Source organism: Cheilinus undulatus, linkage group 7 (assembly GCF_018320785.1).
Source record: "Cheilinus undulatus linkage group 7, ASM1832078v1, whole genome shotgun sequence".
Lineage (NCBI taxonomy): Eukaryota > Metazoa > Chordata > Actinopteri > Labriformes > Labridae > Cheilinus > Cheilinus undulatus.
This window is the reverse complement of record NC_054871.1, coordinates 19,364,242-19,381,497: the sequence shown is the minus strand read 5'-3', so window position 1 is coordinate 19,381,497 and position 17,256 is coordinate 19,364,242. Positions and strand designations below refer to the sequence as shown.

The window sequence follows — 17,256 nt, the reverse complement described above, 5'->3', positions numbered from 1 at the left end:
TGAAAACAACATCAGTAACTGCCACAAAGTGCTTCCTGTCCAATCAGATGAAGGTGCTGCCATGCATCGTTAGAGGCTATGCACATGGTGCATTAATTTTTTTTAATCACTAAACATCAGCAGTGAACCAACTAATCATTACTTTAAGACCTCTCATCATCATCATCATCAATTAAATTGTCTTCACCAAGAAATAATGTCCAAATTACCAAGTGCTGGGTTGTTCACAAAGAGTTAGGCACAAAAATCTCAGAAAACCCTCTAAGTATCAGCTTGGTTATTCATGAAATCGGATTTGGAAAGAACATGTAAAGAAAGACCGGCTGCAGAGAGCATGCAGCCTGTGGGAAAACCATAACACACAAGCCATCTCACAGCCAGACTAAAACAGCCTCCTTACAATCCTTTAGAACAGCTCTTAAGGCAAATTATATCACTGGTACAGGAGATGTGATGTAAAACAGACCACTGCAAATATGTTATTTAATTATTAAAATATCAATTTCAAGTTGAGAATCACTGCTTTAACAGGTACTGTATTCACAAATCCATAAAACGCAACAATCAAGTTTATGCTTCCCCCAGATCAATATATCTCCAGTACAATATAATTTCTTAAAGACAAACTGAGCTCACCAAAGGTCTGATGGTCTGGGGCAGGGCTACGGCAGGGTGTGGAGGGGCCAGGGGAGAGACTGTGAGTCGGGGAGCCTGGAAGACTCTCACTGGAGGAAACTGAGTGGTGGAGACCTGAAGAGAAGCTGCGACTGCTGTGCATCACAGTGCTCTGCTTTGAAAGCTTCTTCAAGATGCTTCGTCGCCTAGAAAAACAAAAGTCATAAATGTGATACTTTGATACTGTGGAGCTCTGTGAGATCAACAGTAGTACCAACATTAACTTCAAGTTCATTAAATTTTTTCAGAACTGGTTTGAAAAAAGTTTCAAAATAAATTTCTTTGTAGAAACAAGCTAATACAGTTGTAGTGGGTGACATATACCGTAATTTCCAGACTATAAGCCGCTACTTTTTTCACACGCTTTGAACCCTGCGGCTAATTTATAGATTTTTATGGGCTAACGGCCTCCAGGGGGCGCTCTAGCAGGAAGCGCAAGAGTGAGACAGGTGGAAGAGATAATGCGCCGAGGAAGACGCTAGTTGGAACTTTCAACAGTCATTTTGCGGAACATGCACACACCCCCATCATGGAAAACACACGAAGAAATGCATATGTTAAAGGCGATCGATCTGGCTGTTGAAGAAGAAAACAGAGCTGCTGCACGTAAACTTGGCATCAATGAATCGATGGTGAGACGTTGGAGATGGCAGCGTGAGGAACTGACTCAATGCAAAAAAAATAGCAAAAGCTTTCAGAGGTAATAAAAGCAGATGGCCCGAACTTGAAAACATTCTTGAAGACTGGGTGAACACACAGAGAGCAGACGGCCGAGGTGTTTCCACAGTGCAGATCCGACTGAAAGCCAAAACAATCGCCACTGAAAAGAAGATTGAAGATTTTAAAGGTGGACCATCGTGGTGTCTCAGATTTATTAGACGAAAAGGCCTGTCCATCAGGGCACGGACGACTATCTGTCAGCAACTCCTTCGCGACTACGAGGAAAAAGTTACAAACTTCTGCAAATTCACTCAACAAAAGATGGCCGAGAATTCCATCGGACCAGACGACATCATAAATATGGATAAAGTACCTTTGACATTTGACCTGCCTCTCACTAGGACTGTTAACGAGAAAGGTGAATCGTCCGTCACGCTGAAAACAACTGGCCACGAGAGAACGCATTTCACTTGTGTTCTGAGCTGCACAGCATCTGGACAAAAGCTGCCACCAATGGTGATTTTTAAGCAGATGACTATGCCAAAAGAAAAACTCCCAAAAGACATCGTTGTGAAAGTTAACACGAAAGGGTGGATGATAGAAAGCCTAATGAAGGAATGGCTGACGGAGTGCTACTGCAAGCAACCGGGAGGATTTTTGCAAAGAAAAAAAGCATTGCTCGTTTTGGACAGCATGAGGGCCCATACAACAGATTCTGCAAAAGCAGCCATCAAGAGGACAAACTCAATTCCAGCTGTGATTCCTTGGGGCACAACGCAGTATTTGCAGTCACTCGACATCAGTGTGAATCGTGCATTTAAAGTGGCACTCCAAGTTGAGTGGGAGGCTTGGATGACCAGCAGCGAGAAATCATTTACCAAAACTGGCTGCATGCGAAGAGCAACTTTTGCTCAAGTCTGCCAGTGGATCCTGACAGCGTGGAGCAGTGTGAAAAAATCCACGATCGCCAACGGGTTTCAAAAGGCTGGACTGCTGCATGATGAAGAGGACAGCACAAGCTCGAGGGCAAATTTGCCTCGAGACAAAAGTGACATTGAGAGCGACAACAAAAGAGAGACTGAGAAAGTGTGTGACGAAGTCATTCTGAGGCTGTTCAACTCTGACACTGAAGAAGACGATTATGGTTTTTTTAACCAGCTGTGTTACTGCCGTTTTACTGCTGTGTTACTGCCGTGTTACAGGCACTGTTTGGAAAAAAGCAGTTAAGGTATGTAATTGAAAATTTAAAAAATCTTCTGTGTACCGTCTTTCTGTGTAAATATCTCATGTTACAATTTGGAAACCTGCGGCTTAGAGACAAGTGCGGCTTATATATGTACAAAAAAAAAATTCCTTTTAAATTTAATGGGCGCGGCTTATATTCAGGTGCGCTCTACAGTCCGGAAATTACGGTAAATGTAAATATTCAGCTGTGGAACAGAACCTACTACACAGAATGGCATTTCTAATTGGCAAGACATAACAGTGTCCAGCACTAGAGGGAGACAAAGCACTGACTTAAGCGTTTGTTTACTGATAATGTCCCCCAGCATCAAACTTCACAAAGAAAACAAATATTATTCAATAAAAATTAAATGTGTAGAGCAGCAGAGACTGAAAAATAACCATAACCCGAGATCCTCACCTGTCATAATTATCTCTCCTCTTGCTCTTCTTGCTGCGACGAGCCATCTTGCCTTTGTGTTTGGTCTTTCGAGCAGGACCAACTTTAATTGACGTGTTTTCAAGTGCTATGGTCTGCAGCGCCACCTTGCTGCCACTCTGCACATTACATAGAAAGCAAAAATAAAACATTACCTAAATATATATAAAGAGTAAAATCAACCATTTTTGCATTTTTTTTCTGGTCACAATGTTAGAGTTGTGTCACAAGTGTACAACTGAGAGATTTTCCAAACCGAAGAAAAGTTTCCTTTGGGCAAGTAAACAACCAAATCTTGTTCCTGGCCCTGTTTACATGACAACATTTTCAGGTGAAAAACAAAACTTTAAAGCATTTTTGCTGTCTGTTTACACAAGAACGACGTTTTTGGTCCCTGAAAACTGAACAATTTGGAAACAGACTCCAGAGTGAAAGGTTTGAATTGCCGTTTTGTTAGATAAAATCATGCTATTTATTATTGGACAAACACAAAGACGCTTTGCAAGATGAGTCTTTTTAAATGCTATACATAGATATCAGCAGAGAATAATTAATTTTCCATGGACATATTCAGCTCCTACAGCCTTTAATTTTTCATGGATTTCCTCTTAAAGTGCATTGCTTCCTGCTCATGCGCGCAGCTGAAAAAAGAAGAACCTTTTCAGAATGATATTTCTATTTCCCCTTTTTTCCAACTATATCTGCTTCTTGGAAATGATTTAGCCATTATCTTTTTTCTTCAAGTTTTGACACAGAAACTTCAGCCCATAGACTCTCCTGTCTCCTCCTCCATTGGCTGCACATCAGTGAGCAGCTGATAGAGGAGACAGGATTGTAGCTTCTGTGTTAAGGTTCAAAAAGATAGTTGTAATCACAAAAGAAGATGAAATTTAAAAAGGGGAAATAAAAATATCAATCTGAAAAGGCTATCTTTTTCCTGTTACACTTTAAGCAGGAAGCCCTGCAGTTTATGAGGAAATCCATGAGAAATTAAAGGCAATCAGAAATAAATTTGTCTGTGGAAAATTAAACAGTCTTTGGATATCTCCACTGTAACACTGGTCTAGCAAAGCATTTTTGTGTTAATATGTGGCGTCAATTTTCGCTACTGCGCTTTGATGGTGAGCAGGAGAAGGTTTTAGTGATTAATTTCTCTCATGCATCTATGGATGATAAAAATGTTACACCTATCATGCCGACAAAAACATATGAAAAACAGCGAATGGGCAGTACTATCCTTGTTGTAAAGACAGATTTATTGGGCACAAAATCACTTTACTGCAGTGTTTTTGTGTTTCGTAAGGTCTTGTGTAGACAAGGATTGTTTTCAAAATGTTGCCGTCTAAACATGGAACTATTTGAAAACGAGAATAGAAAACGAAGCAGAACGTTGTCGTGTAAACAAGGCCTCAGATGCTTATCTGCATTCCTGACACCCTCTGTCTCACAGATGGTGTGCTGGAGGGCAGGGGTAAGCTGAGCGATGATGAAGCTATGTCCATAGAGAGCTTTTGTTTTGGTCTGAAAATCTGCTCTGCAAGTTATTTTAAGGATAAAAAACAATTAACTTTAACAGAACGACAGACAAAGTCACCAAGTGTGACAGTAGTCAGAGTGACTTTTGTACCTTAAGTAGCAGTTCTAACACCTCAGGATGGACCAGGCCTTGGACAGATTCTCCATTCACGTGGGTGATGAGGTCTCCAGTGCAGAGACCTGCCTGGTGGGCCGGGCTGCCCTCCTCCACACTCTGTTAAAACAGCAACATAGAAAGAGCAGGGAGGTTCATTTTAGCATTACATAACAATGTTACAACACCAATCTTTTGTGGTTTATTGTCATCAGAGTGAGCTACGTTACTTCAAATGAAAAACTGCAATTCAAATATATGAGGACATGTAAGTATGCTTTGTTTGATAGACCCTAGTTTTTAGGCCTGTGGTGACACCCACCGACACCATGTGATGCACAGTGTAGACATCGCTGTCACCCATGTAGACCCGGATGGCCTGCAGGGTAAAGCCATACTTCTTCCTAGAGGTGTGGATGACAATGGGAGGCCTGAAGCTGCCAAGACTTAGCGATAGATCACGGTTTGGGGAAGAGTCACGGGACGAAGGGTTGGAAGATAGCGAGCGCGGGGAGATGGGGCTGGGCTGAAGGCCGCTGGGGGAATCATCTGGAAAAATAAAACATATTGCTCTAAATGCAGACAAAATTTCAAGATTTCTTGACCAATCAAGAGCTTCCTACGGCACCATTATAGATGAAGAAAATTTAAACAGACAGAATTAGGCTACAAACTCTTAGTTAATTTTGTTAACGTTCTGATATAAACTATGACCAGCTTTCATTGCAGAAAAGTTGACTGTGGAAAAGTTCAGTGTGACTTCAACTATATTTCTATTCAAAAATAATCAAAGCTTGCAACTTGTCATTCAAAAACAGAACACTCACAGTGACATTAATTAATTTTCTGTACCTGTGGTGATGATGAGAGACAGCGCTGAGACAGAGGCTGATTTGGGAACCTTTCCTCCACAGGGAAGCCTCTGCCTATCTGGTGTCTCCAGCTGGTTTCCAAAGCGTTTAGGGCCGGTTGGTTCCTTGGGGGATGAGTGTTTCCCCCCAGTGCTGTTGCTGCGAATCCTGATCCTCCGAAGGTTTGACACAACCACCTCAGCTGCAAGTGACATAGAGGTGAGCAACTGGTGGGCACTGTTGTAGAACTGCTGGTACATGTTGTGAACCGAAATAACAGAAACATATTAGTATGGACAAACCTTCATCATCTGTGGAGAGGGCAAAGCGGGGCATGGTCTCCAGGCTGTGGGTGCTGCTCATCACCAGAGGACTGGTGCTCCTCTCAGATTGGGAGGAGCTGGAAGAGGCCCGAGGGCGAAGGCTGTGAACAGCCAAAGACCAGTTGGACAGGTAAACAACCAGTACAAGAGTCCAAGGATCAGAAAATACTGTAGTGACACTGTTTGGATAACTTGATGCTTTTAAACAGACCCTTCAGAACATTGATAAACAGATCAGGGGCAAATTTGAATTGTAAAAAGCAACAAGGTCCTAAAAAAGCCTCCATATGACTTTAAATTATACCTAAAATGGCACAATAGAACTAAGAGGAGTTGATGATAAGCAGTGTGAAACATCGTAAACTTGTGACTACCTGGCCATGCGTCCAGTCTGTCTGCGCTCCACGCTGCCCTCTGCTGGGCTTGGAGAAGGACTGGCTCCACTCACATCTCCTCGGTCCTCTTTTTCCTCACTGTGGCTGCGGTCTGAGGAGAAGCTCAGGTTGGATGGTGTTGCCAGATGTTCCGTACTGCTGTATACCTGAAACATTGAAAGAGGCAAGTTTTTGTGGCATAGTGGACAAAGGTGAGCACTGAAGAGCTTTTAAAAAACGAACCACACCGTTCAGCTCCGTCTCCCTGCTCTGTGGTTAACACATGGCTTTGTTATGTCAAAAGTACTACATTGACATGGGTAATATCTACTGTTTAGTCCTACCTGACACTTTTTAAGGCCGTTTAACTTGTTTAGAACTGTTTTTTGACTGTCCAACAGCAACGTGTTAAAGCAAGATAGTGCCAGCTAATAATGAATATCCGAGTTTGACAGCTTTCCAATGGTTACAGTAAGAAATCTTCAATAAGGATATTTTATTAAAAACGTATTAGCTTGTACCTTACTGAAGCGATGGGACCAGGAAGCAAACTGTCTGATTTCCAGGGAAGACTCTTCGTCATTAGTTTCCTCATCCTCATCAGAGGCTAAGTGATGGTAACGCTCTGAACGAGCTTAAATCAAAAAGAGGACAAAAATACAACAAATTTTGGATAATGGACAAAACACATCATTTTTTTAAACAGTGGATGGGGCATAATGAGAAAAAACATCACCCAATCTGTGACCTACTATCAAAGTAGCTGGTGTCATCCTCCGCCTCCAGCTGAGGGATGAATTCAGCTTTCTGCCGCAGGAGTCCGTTCCAGTCCAAACCCAAGAAGAAAGGGTGCTGTTTGACCTCTGAGGCTCCACCTACAGCCACAAAGTTTTTACAGCCAGTCAAATACTGGATCAAATCTCAAATGGGAAGATAAAATCCTTTTCATAAGAGGCCTTAAATTATTTAATTCCTCTTGATAAATATGTATTTTCCATTTGATAAACTGTCATTATTATTTCATTTTGGTTATTAACATGTTCGTGATCAGTAAAGAAAAATGACTAATGTCCAAACTGCTACAAAATCTTTAATTTTTAAGGAATGAGAGCAAACAGGCTCATGTGTCAGTGTCAGCTTGTATCAAATGCCATCTGCAGCTTTCTTATGTATTTATCAGCAATAAACTGAGCAGTACCAGTGCCAAGTCGGTCTAAAGGACTCTGTCTGAGCAAGCGTGTGATCAGGTCCTGGGCATCAGAAGGCAATGCATCGTCTCCTTCTGGCCAAATGATTTCATCTGAAAAAAAGAAAAGAGAGAAAATCTTTAGATCACAAAGCAGAACATAGCTTCTGCTGTTCTGATGCAAAGCTTAAAATTCAGTGTGAACCCGGCAAATCTTAGATGCAATCCATATGTTGGCTCTTTGCATACAAAACAACACTGACTAGACTATATATTTCAAAGCAAATTCTTGGAGCTTGGTAAGGCATGGGATGCAACCAAGCTGTAAATTTCCTCCATTTCTTTAAGCTGGAAATAAAAAAAGGGACTTGCACTGGGCTTTCCACTGACAAATGGAGCAGCCAGCCTGTGCAAAAAGTAGCCAGCTCAGGGGCCTGAAAGCTTTCTTTGATCTTGTTATTTTTCCATGGTCATGGAAAATGAGTGATTTTATTATGGTTTTATTTAACACTTGAAACAGTTAACAGTTAAAGAGGTCCCTGAGCTCAAAACTCAAGTAGCAAACCTTGCCTAGCAACCAAACATTATATATGAGTGACCTCACCAAGGAAAGAGATCAGTTTTAAGGTTATATAGCAAAAAAATATTTAAAATCTGAATTAAAAGTGAGTCATGACAGGTTAGTACAACTATTTTTTGTGTCAACAACAGGAAAAAGTAGCAGGTTGTAATCAAGTGACTAGTGGGGTGTTTGGCTGACAGTTGCTGCTAATGGAAAGGCCTGCTTTCACCCTACTGCAAGGGTAAGCACCAACTGAAAAAAACCCTTAACACAATTATGTCTTAACATTGACCCCCAGCAGATCAACCATGTAGCAAGAATCCAGCACTTCACCTAGGCTGTCAAGTTGGAACCTCCTTTCACCTGTGTTGTATTGAGTTAGTCCCACAACACCTCAGGAAAGCTTGACAGTGAGCTCTTGCATGCTAGAGCCACCACCCTCCATGCTAGAACTGGCTGTCCACCAGGCATTCATCTTACCTTCTCTACCACATGGCCATAACACCAAAAACAGCAGAAGCACCTTCAATCAATCCTGGCTCCATACATGCAAACTCCAGGTAGTGATAATACTGATACAATCTACCCTAGCCCATGAACCCTTACTGGCATCACAAATAAGACAATTATTCAGCCCTAGCATCTATACTCACCGCTAACAACTTGTCCAAAAAGCTCCTCGGGTGTGTCTCCAAAGAAGGGAACACAGCCAACCAGAAATTCATAAAGGATGATCCCCATCGCCCACCAGTCCACTGGCTTTCCATAGCCCTGCCTGAGGATAACTTCAGGGGCGATGTACTCTGGAGTACCACAGACCTGCACAGGCAAACCAACACTGGTGAGTTATGGAGACTAGAAACATCACAATAGACACAAAGTAGTTCTTTCTGGCCTTAGACGTTAGAAACCTTTCACCTGTTTGTCTATGAACTCTCTTGTGTCTTTCTCCATGTGACCCTCATACAAGTTGGTGGTCATGTTCATCAGGCCAATTTTAGAAAGACCAAAGTCTGTCAGCTTGATGTGTCCCATTGATGTTATCAGCAAACTGGAAAAAGACAAAAAATGTGCATTATAAAATGTATATTTTACTTTAATTACTATGCTGACCCACCCAGAAAATTAGTTTGGTGATCTAACTAAGTTCAAAGACAGGATAAATCATATTTACCATTGAAAAGAACATTCTACATATTAAGGGACTGCAACTTTGAATGGTTTGTTTACAAACAGCACCAACAAGTCTTACTCATCCTCACTTAATTTATTAATTTATTCCTACAGAAAAGTAAAGTGGGTCAGAAACTACCAGTCTTGTGCAAAACTCTTGAACAGACTTGAAGTGGGAGTTGTTTTTGTTTCTCACTTGTCAGGTTTGAGATCTCGATGCACAATCCCATAGTTGTGAAGATACTCCAGAGCCAGGACTGTTTCAGCAAAGTACAACCGTGTCATTTCCACAGGCAGCGGGCCCATGTTCTTCAGCAGGTTGGCACAATCTCCACCTTGAGAACACAAGAGAAAGGAAAATCATAAACTTTATTATGTTTATCTCCATTCCAATTTCTTAGTAAAACCCCTTCCCCATTCTAGCGTTGTATTACTACTTACTGTATGCTAATCTAGATTGGTAGAGCCTATTTAAAAACACCTCTCTTTACTTTACCTTCCACATACTCCATGACCATGCACAGGTGACGTCTCGTCTCAAAGGAGCAGAACATGGAGACAACAAAGGGGTTCTCAGCAAACGTTAGGATGTCTCGCTCCACAAAAGCCTGCTGGATCTGGTTCCTCAGGACCAGGTTCTGACGATTTATCTTTTTCATTGCAAACCGCTGGCGGGTCTCCTTGTGCCGGACCAGGTACACAGCACTGTCAAAATCCACAAGAGGCAGATTAGATACATTTTCTCCACAATTCACAATAAAAAAGAAGAAGAAAAGTAAAATTCAAAAGGTATTCTCATTGGAAAAAAAGACCAGAAAAGGGTGAAAGCGATTTATCAGAGCAAGGATCCTGGAGGTCATTTTTAAATAAAGTTTGTGCCAGAACATATGGAAATACAAAGGCAAGGACAAGCAAAAGCGAGAAATTGCGCTTCTCTTACCCATAAGCCCCATTGCTAATGAGTTTAATTGTTTCAAAATCACTCTCAAGAGGTTTCCTTCTAGTTGGTGTCAGTGTCTGAGGAGCTTTATGCTGTTGAAAGGAAGAAGAAGAGAAGTTATACTGACAATTCATAGGCAAGTCAAACATGGACACAGCAGGAGACATGGGATTCTGCTGTATTCACACAAGAAGCTGTGTTGCAAAGCAGAATCATTTTGTATTACCATCAACCTGTGAATATATTTACAAATCCAACATCAGAAAAACATCAACCATTAAAATGTTGAAGCGTGATGAAGCAATGTGGGCAGATTTTGATGTTATCTAACTGAAAAGCAGATACTTTAGAAGAAATTATGACTTTGTTTAAACCCTTCATTGTTTTTTATGATTTAAACACAACCTATTTCAATATCAAACTCTCCTCACACAATAGCAGTACAAGTCCAAAAGCTTACCTCCACATTAACATCTGCTTCCACTGACACCGAAGGACCTGCATCATACTGGTCAAGCTGCACCATATCTACAAATAACAGAGAGGCAAACAGTGTTTGATCAGACTGCAGAGAATCTTTTAACTCCCACCTATAACCCGCCCTCCTCCATCTCTGTTAACTCTTATTCACACCTATGCTGGGATTATCCACCGAACCTGAAGCTCTCCTGAACCGTGTAAGAGCTGTGATTTGTTAGTGGTACAGGAACAGCTCCCTATAGTATGTTTACTTGGCAGAAAAAATGCTAAAAGGTATAAACTTCTTAAGCCAAGCTTTTAAAAGATCGGTTTGGGGCTTTATTTTGATAGGATAGTGGATAGAGGCAAAACTAAGGAGGGAGAAAAGGGAACGGTGTACGGGATATGATCCACAGGATAGACTTGAACGCAGGCCACCCACAGGGACAACAGCCTCTGTACATAGGGAACACAAACATAGCCACGACGGAACCAGTGACAGTTTTTTGGATCAGCCCTTTATGGAAAGAAGTTTAATTTAAAGTATCACCTGCTGTCTCCATGCTTTTGAACAGTCTCTCTTTAAATAGTAATTCTCGTTTGACCATTGACAATTTTATTTCAAATTAAGAGGCCAACTATTCTTCTCTTGGCTTATATCAGGGACGGACAACTTTGCTTACCAAGAAGGCTACAATAATTTTATTCACACATCCAGAGGGTCAAACTGTTGCATATTGTTGGATTAGACAGCTATAGTTAAAATTTAACCTGAGGATCACAAGTATATCCTTTATCATAATTCATTACAGACACCTTTACAGCTAATAGAAGAGTGTAAAATCAAATTTACCTTTGAGGTAATAAAGTATTTTGTCATCTTCTTTGATTAATTTATTACAAAAATCATCACAGAATTGTTTCTATTTATTTTTCTTGCTTCAATGCATATGGTCTTGATGAATGGCGTTGTAACAGAAACTACAAGGCAGATTTTGTCATGTTTTTTTCATGCTTATATTTTTTAATTATTGAAACTGACTTGTGGGTAGGGATAACATTTTAGGGAAAATACTCTGATTGTGATATTTTCCCCCAAATGCAAATAAATTAGATTGTTTTTAAGTTCTCCTTATGTATTTCTTAACAAGCATGCAATTAATCTGTTAAAACAAACACATATTTGGTTGAGTCAACTAAGGCTGAACAATTCTGGAAAAAAATTCTAATTGCTATTACTTTGACTCATTTTTTATTTTACATGGATTTTTGTATTGAAGGGAATGATTTTTTTTTAATGCCTGCAGGATTTTTTTGCAAACTATTTTTGAAAAATATGACACTTGAATGTTTGCATGAAATGTAGAACATAACATCTCTTCTGCAAAAAATGTTTTTAGCTGGTATTCTGAAACACATTTCAAGTCAAAGACATATTGCATCTTCTGCAATTTGAAAATTGCAGTAGGACATATCAGGATTTAATCCAAATTGCCCAGCCCTACTTGTGGGCCACATATAACAAAAGGGAAGGATAAAGCTTGATATTGATGTTACAGTATTTACCTTCTAATGGGTCCCGTGTTAGACCAAGCTGGCTGATGATGTAGCGCGGGATGTCCGTCTTGATCCCCTGTCCCACTTTGGCATGGCCCTCTGCTGCCTCAAGTAGGTGGTAGAACTCTTCTGGGTCAAACTCCTGTCAAAGGCATCAGGTCTAATTAGCGTGGGCTGACTGAAGCCTTTATCCTGTCAGAGTAAACTCAGGGCAGGAGAAAGCAAAAGCTTGTTTTCAACCTCACAGCTACAAGTCAAAAGCACCTGTAGCTTCAGATTATCAGTCGCTCTGTTCAGGCGCTTCAGGCCCACTTAACTTTGATTTGCTTACGCAAATATGTAACTGATGTTTGTTGTTTGTATGTTTATTGTTAAATTACTATAGGGGTATAAAGAAGCTTTTTTTCATGTTTGACGCCCATCACTCTCCCAGCCTGACACCAATCTCCTTAGGGTAAGACAACAATCAATGTTTGGAAAATGGAAAGAAAAAATAATTGAACATAAGAAAATTGGGTACTTTTTAGGCTATTTAAAGCAGTGGTTCCCAAATTTTGGCTTTATCTTAGTTGTGTCGTGGGAATTTGTAAAGCCATACATTATTACAACAACCATACAACTATATAGGCCATTTTGCATGGATATGAATATGTTGTGCCTTGTGATTTTGGCTTTATCTTAGGTGTACCCTGGGCAAAAAGTTTGAAAACCACCAATTTAGAGATTCATTTCCCCGAAACCACAAAGTAAAAACAGGTTGTAGTGGTATTAAAACAAAATGTAGAAACATCTAGTTTCATCTGTTGAGGTACTATTACATCTTTTTTTTCCAGCTTCATCTATATGATGGGAATGAAAGGAATTTAATTTGTGATGCTGACGCACATTTAAAAAGTAAAAAAAAAAAAAAAATTCTAGTTTATTCTTAATACTATACTTGATTTATTACTAACCATTTCAACAGGAAAAAAATGTTTCTAATGAGGAAGACAAATGAAACTAGTACTGTTATGCTGTATCTCTTTAAAGATGATTAGCTTCATGTTCTGGTGGCATATATTCACTTGTTAAGAAGAGAGGATAAAGGTCAGAAATCATTTCAGACCTACTTAAACTTGAACCAACTTCCAACTCATTTCAGTCAAAGTAATCTCATTTTCAATTAGGAAGAGATTTTCTCCTCCTTCGGCTTACCAGACACTCCAGGAGGCGAGCCGGCCGAGAGATTATGATCAGGATCTTCCTCACCAGCTGGATGATGACGGTTACCTCCTCGCTTTCAGAGCGCTCGTAGGCCTGGGAAAACATGTATGAGCAGGGACCAAGTTTATTTATGTAATACTTTAATCCAACTGGCTCGACACAAAATGCACAAGAAAAGAAAAAAAATCTACATGGATTAAAATCATACATCAAAATCCCAGAAAACACGTGTACAGTTACGTGACTCTATTACATTGGAATTCTTAACATGAAATAGTGCATGATGGCTCATGGTTTTATTCAACCTTGAAAGTAAGGGTTCAAGCAGAAGTACTGAATAAAAGGAGAGGTGAAAATACTGAACAGTGCTGAAAGCAGCTGGGGACAGCATTAAGACAAATGCAAAAACAGGCACTGCCTGCCTGAAGTGCGTCAGAGAGGACATCACTTCAAACCAAGAGGAATTATTAGAGTAATCAGAGGGGTGGGGAGTCTTAATGACTCATCCTTAGCCTTTTCTTTAGTCTGCTGGAGTGGCAGCCTGTTCTAGTAAAACACTGGCTGTTTGGTTTGTTATGCATTTGTGTCCAAGTCTTATGGATGTACAGCCTACCTATGATCACAGTTGGACATCCGACTTCTGGCTAATATAGAGCTGTAGTAAGAGGCAAGTCATCTTAGCATGGAATAAAGAATGGAAAAAGGGGGAAATCACAGATAATGGCTCCAACCCTAGTGTGTAAAATACACATTTTTCAAAGGTCAAACTATTTCTTCAACTTTCTCTAAACATACCTATAGCTGAGTGATTCAACATAAATATTAAAACATGGATTTAGGAAACAGTTACACTAAGTAGTTTACCTTGTGTCTCTACTACAGTTCCATCTTATCATCAACTTTTTTGTATTGTAATAAATTCTGTGTAGGTGCTGCTTCTTTTTCTGTTCATGATAAGAGCAATTTAAGATACTTGGATACTTATTCAATGCCACTTAAAACCATATCTTGTTCTTTATAATCTAAAGGTGATTTTTCTTAAGTCTCTTCAGTCATATTTCATCTCAGAGCTGCTGCAAGCAAATGAAGGAGTAATGGTGGTAAATTCACAGGTTAACACTGATATTTTTGGTTGGGATAGGACAATATTGACCACTCTCCTTTAAATAGAACTAAATGTATGAATGTGATGAAATGTCAAGAAAATAACTATGTTCACATTAATCCCAGCAGGGAGAATAAGTTGGGACTTGTTTGCTGTCACTCTGGTATATATAGATAAGAGCCAGTGCCTTTCTACTGGTTGGCATCAGGACTCATGAGGCTGATGTCGAGTCAAGGTGTCAAACTAGACGACAATGCAAGACAGAATCTGACATGCTAGTCTTGCTGACTCGTGGTAATTAGTAGTGGTGATATAACAGTGACAATAATTATGTCACACTGCAAAATGTTCCCGATGCTCATAATTGGGCTCGATGTTTGAAGATGAGCTGCTACGCTGCAGTCAGGCCAAATCTGGTTGAATTTGTGAAGTCTGAGCCTGCCTTAAGCATACTTGGCCAATAAAACTGATTCTGAACAAATTCCTAGTTTGTTACAAAGAGGTGCTTATTTCACATTCCATTGCAGTCTGCTGTGCACTAAGAAGCTGAAAGATTTTATTTGATGTTAAAAAGTACAATAAAATGTATTCAAGATAACACAGTTTTGTATTTGAAATAAATTCTAAATACTTAAATATGAGGAAAAAAGCTGGGCTTAAGCCAACTAACTTGTTATTTATCAAAAACTTGCCAGTAAAAAAAAAATTATGTGATCATAGGTCTAAAGTCTTCACTGCTGTTGAATGTGAAGATGTCTTTTGAGATGAAACAGATGATGGATCTCTTTTTTATCTATCCATTCAGAGGTGGCTGGCAGACCTGTGAAGTGATACTGTGTGAGTCAATCAGAAGTCACTGGCCATTGTTTCCCTTATGCCAACACTCTTCAGTGATGTATTATGTGAGCTCATGAATTTCATTTTGTTCCTTAAGTATTTCAGGAATACAGAATGCAGAGAGCTAGCTAATGTTAGCGACACAACGACTGAGTACTCCCCTGTAGCATCAGGTGTACCAAGGAAGGTAACGAGAGTGCCAGCAGCAGGTTTGCCAGGCTAACTACTGGTGAAGATATATTATGTAGGAAAGGAAGTCTGTTTTTTAAAAACCAATAATTGGATTTTTTTTTTTTAATTCATTCAGATTTCTGACGTGACTCAATTTCTTCCCACGCTGCAGTGTCATGTAGAAACAGATTTGAGGCTGACAAATGGAAATCTCCAGAATGAGGTCAAACTGTTCTAATTGAAGCTGCTTTTATTGTTAAGCTGAGGAGGTGGTGCACTCAAGTTTCTCAGTTGTCCTACCCAAAACACAAAACCTGACTTTCTTAAATTCAAAAACAAGAGCTACCAGAGAGCAACAGCTCAAAATAAAACTGTTACAGCTTCTATGAGCTGAAACTATTTAGCACTGAATCAAACCTGAAAAAGCCAGATGAAATTTAGAAATTTCTATTAATCTCTTAATCTTTGGCGCTCTTTAAGTGAGCTCTCTTGGCACAAAAAGTGTGTCTTCAGGTTTGTGTGTATGTCGGCATTTGTTCCACTGTATGTGAACAGACTTATCAGTTCAGCTGGAGGTACAGCGAGTTGGCCGTGCCTTCTGTCTGACAGCATGCCGAAGAACAGGGGAAGAGGTTGCTATAGAAACTAACATTTTATCACTACACTGATAAGATCTGTTACAAAAAGGATGGCTCGCCTCTCTGACAGTTTCCACCACCAGATCTATTTTGTGTGCCTTTGGCTATCAGACAGTTATTGAGTGGTGCGCCTGATTGCACCCCAGCCCAATCGATCAGGTTTCATAACTTCACCTCATCGTTGTGAACACATGACGAGTTCACATGCAGAAGCTCATTGGATGATTACTATTTTAATTACATTCTGCAGCTTTTTTTAAAAAATAGCATTTTTTGCAGTTATCAAGTTGAGGTGTATAATTTCCAACCCAGATGAGCTGGCAGTTTGCCCACCTCATGAAGCAACTTCTCCAGCTTCTCCTGCAGCTCTGCAAAGTAGCGTGAAGTAACCAGGCCTTTCTGGGACTTGTCCAGGCAATCTCTGACCAGCTCCACCAACTGGTGCTGGATGAAGCCCAGCACCCCATCAGCCAGCGGGAGGGAGCTGTCTGGAGAGCAGTGGGTGATTATCTCCAACAAGCGCTCCTCCATCTGGGCCGTGGCCTGCAGAGAGGACACACAAACACAGAGTTAAGGGATAAAAAGAGCTTTAATTATGATTTTCACTCTCATCAGAACCACATAACCATAACATTACTGTGGTGGATTCAGGTGATGGTGAGTGCCTTAATAATCACTTCACCGCATGCTGGGATTTATAGCTTGGATAGCTCATACTCACTTTTCTGTACTTTGACTAATCAGGTAGGAGACCATATGTAACAAAAAGTTGAAGAAAAAGCAAAGAGCTATGAGAACTCTTTGAGAATGCTCTGTAATTTCCTAGTCCATACCTTTGGAAAACGTTCTTTGTAAACATGGTTCATCATGACTATCTCATTATCGAAGGAGACGTTTGAACGCCCAGGGCTGCAAAGGAACAAAAAACAATACAGTCATTTATTTTAAAAACAACTGAAATAGATCAGCTTTGAGTAACAACAATCTTACATACAAAAGATTTTAACTTCATATGTGAATGCCATGTGTGTTTGTGTCTGGGTATCAATCTGTTGTTAGTCCTTTTAATACATTTTTCCCATTCTGAATTGTGGTTAATGTTTATCTTTACCAGCCTGGAGACCTGAAATTAAAACAAGCGCATAACTAGGGGTGCAACTTTGCGCTAATCTTACAGTGCCATACCTATCACTGTACTTGGTTTTACAATGCAATTTTTTCAATATTTTAACTCATTTTTAAAAAGACA

The 17,256-nt window shown here is 40.1% G+C and overlaps 1 protein-coding gene across 5 annotated transcripts in view; it reads right to left on the bottom strand.

The window, feature by feature from the left end:
* mast3b (microtubule associated serine/threonine kinase 3b) overlaps nt 1-17,256 on the bottom strand; it is a 56,983-nt gene that overhangs the window by 4,972 nt on the left and 34,755 nt on the right. For all 5 annotated transcript variants that reach the window (XM_041790989.1, XM_041790987.1, XM_041790988.1 and 2 more), the window contains 20 exons: nt 16,841-16,916; nt 16,341-16,550; nt 13,248-13,349; nt 12,063-12,195; nt 10,498-10,565; nt 10,038-10,129; nt 9,594-9,802; nt 9,294-9,432; nt 8,843-8,975; nt 8,578-8,743; nt 7,375-7,476; nt 6,929-7,051; nt 6,698-6,810; nt 6,177-6,343; nt 5,782-5,903; nt 5,481-5,681; nt 4,951-5,177; nt 4,626-4,748; nt 2,981-3,117; nt 637-821 (listed from right to left, as the gene is read on the bottom strand). In XM_041790989.1, the coding sequence (XP_041646923.1) occupies nt 637-821; nt 2,981-3,117; nt 4,626-4,748; nt 4,951-5,177; nt 5,481-5,681; nt 5,782-5,903; nt 6,177-6,343; nt 6,698-6,810; nt 6,929-7,051; nt 7,375-7,476; nt 8,578-8,743; nt 8,843-8,975; nt 9,294-9,432; nt 9,594-9,802; nt 10,038-10,129; nt 10,498-10,565; nt 12,063-12,195; nt 13,248-13,349; nt 16,341-16,550; nt 16,841-16,916 (2,828 nt within the window). The remainder of the gene's footprint in view (nt 1-636; nt 822-2,980; nt 3,118-4,625; nt 4,749-4,950; nt 5,178-5,480; nt 5,682-5,781; nt 5,904-6,176; nt 6,344-6,697; nt 6,811-6,928; nt 7,052-7,374; nt 7,477-8,577; nt 8,744-8,842; nt 8,976-9,293; nt 9,433-9,593; nt 9,803-10,037; nt 10,130-10,497; nt 10,566-12,062; nt 12,196-13,247; nt 13,350-16,340; nt 16,551-16,840; nt 16,917-17,256) is intronic.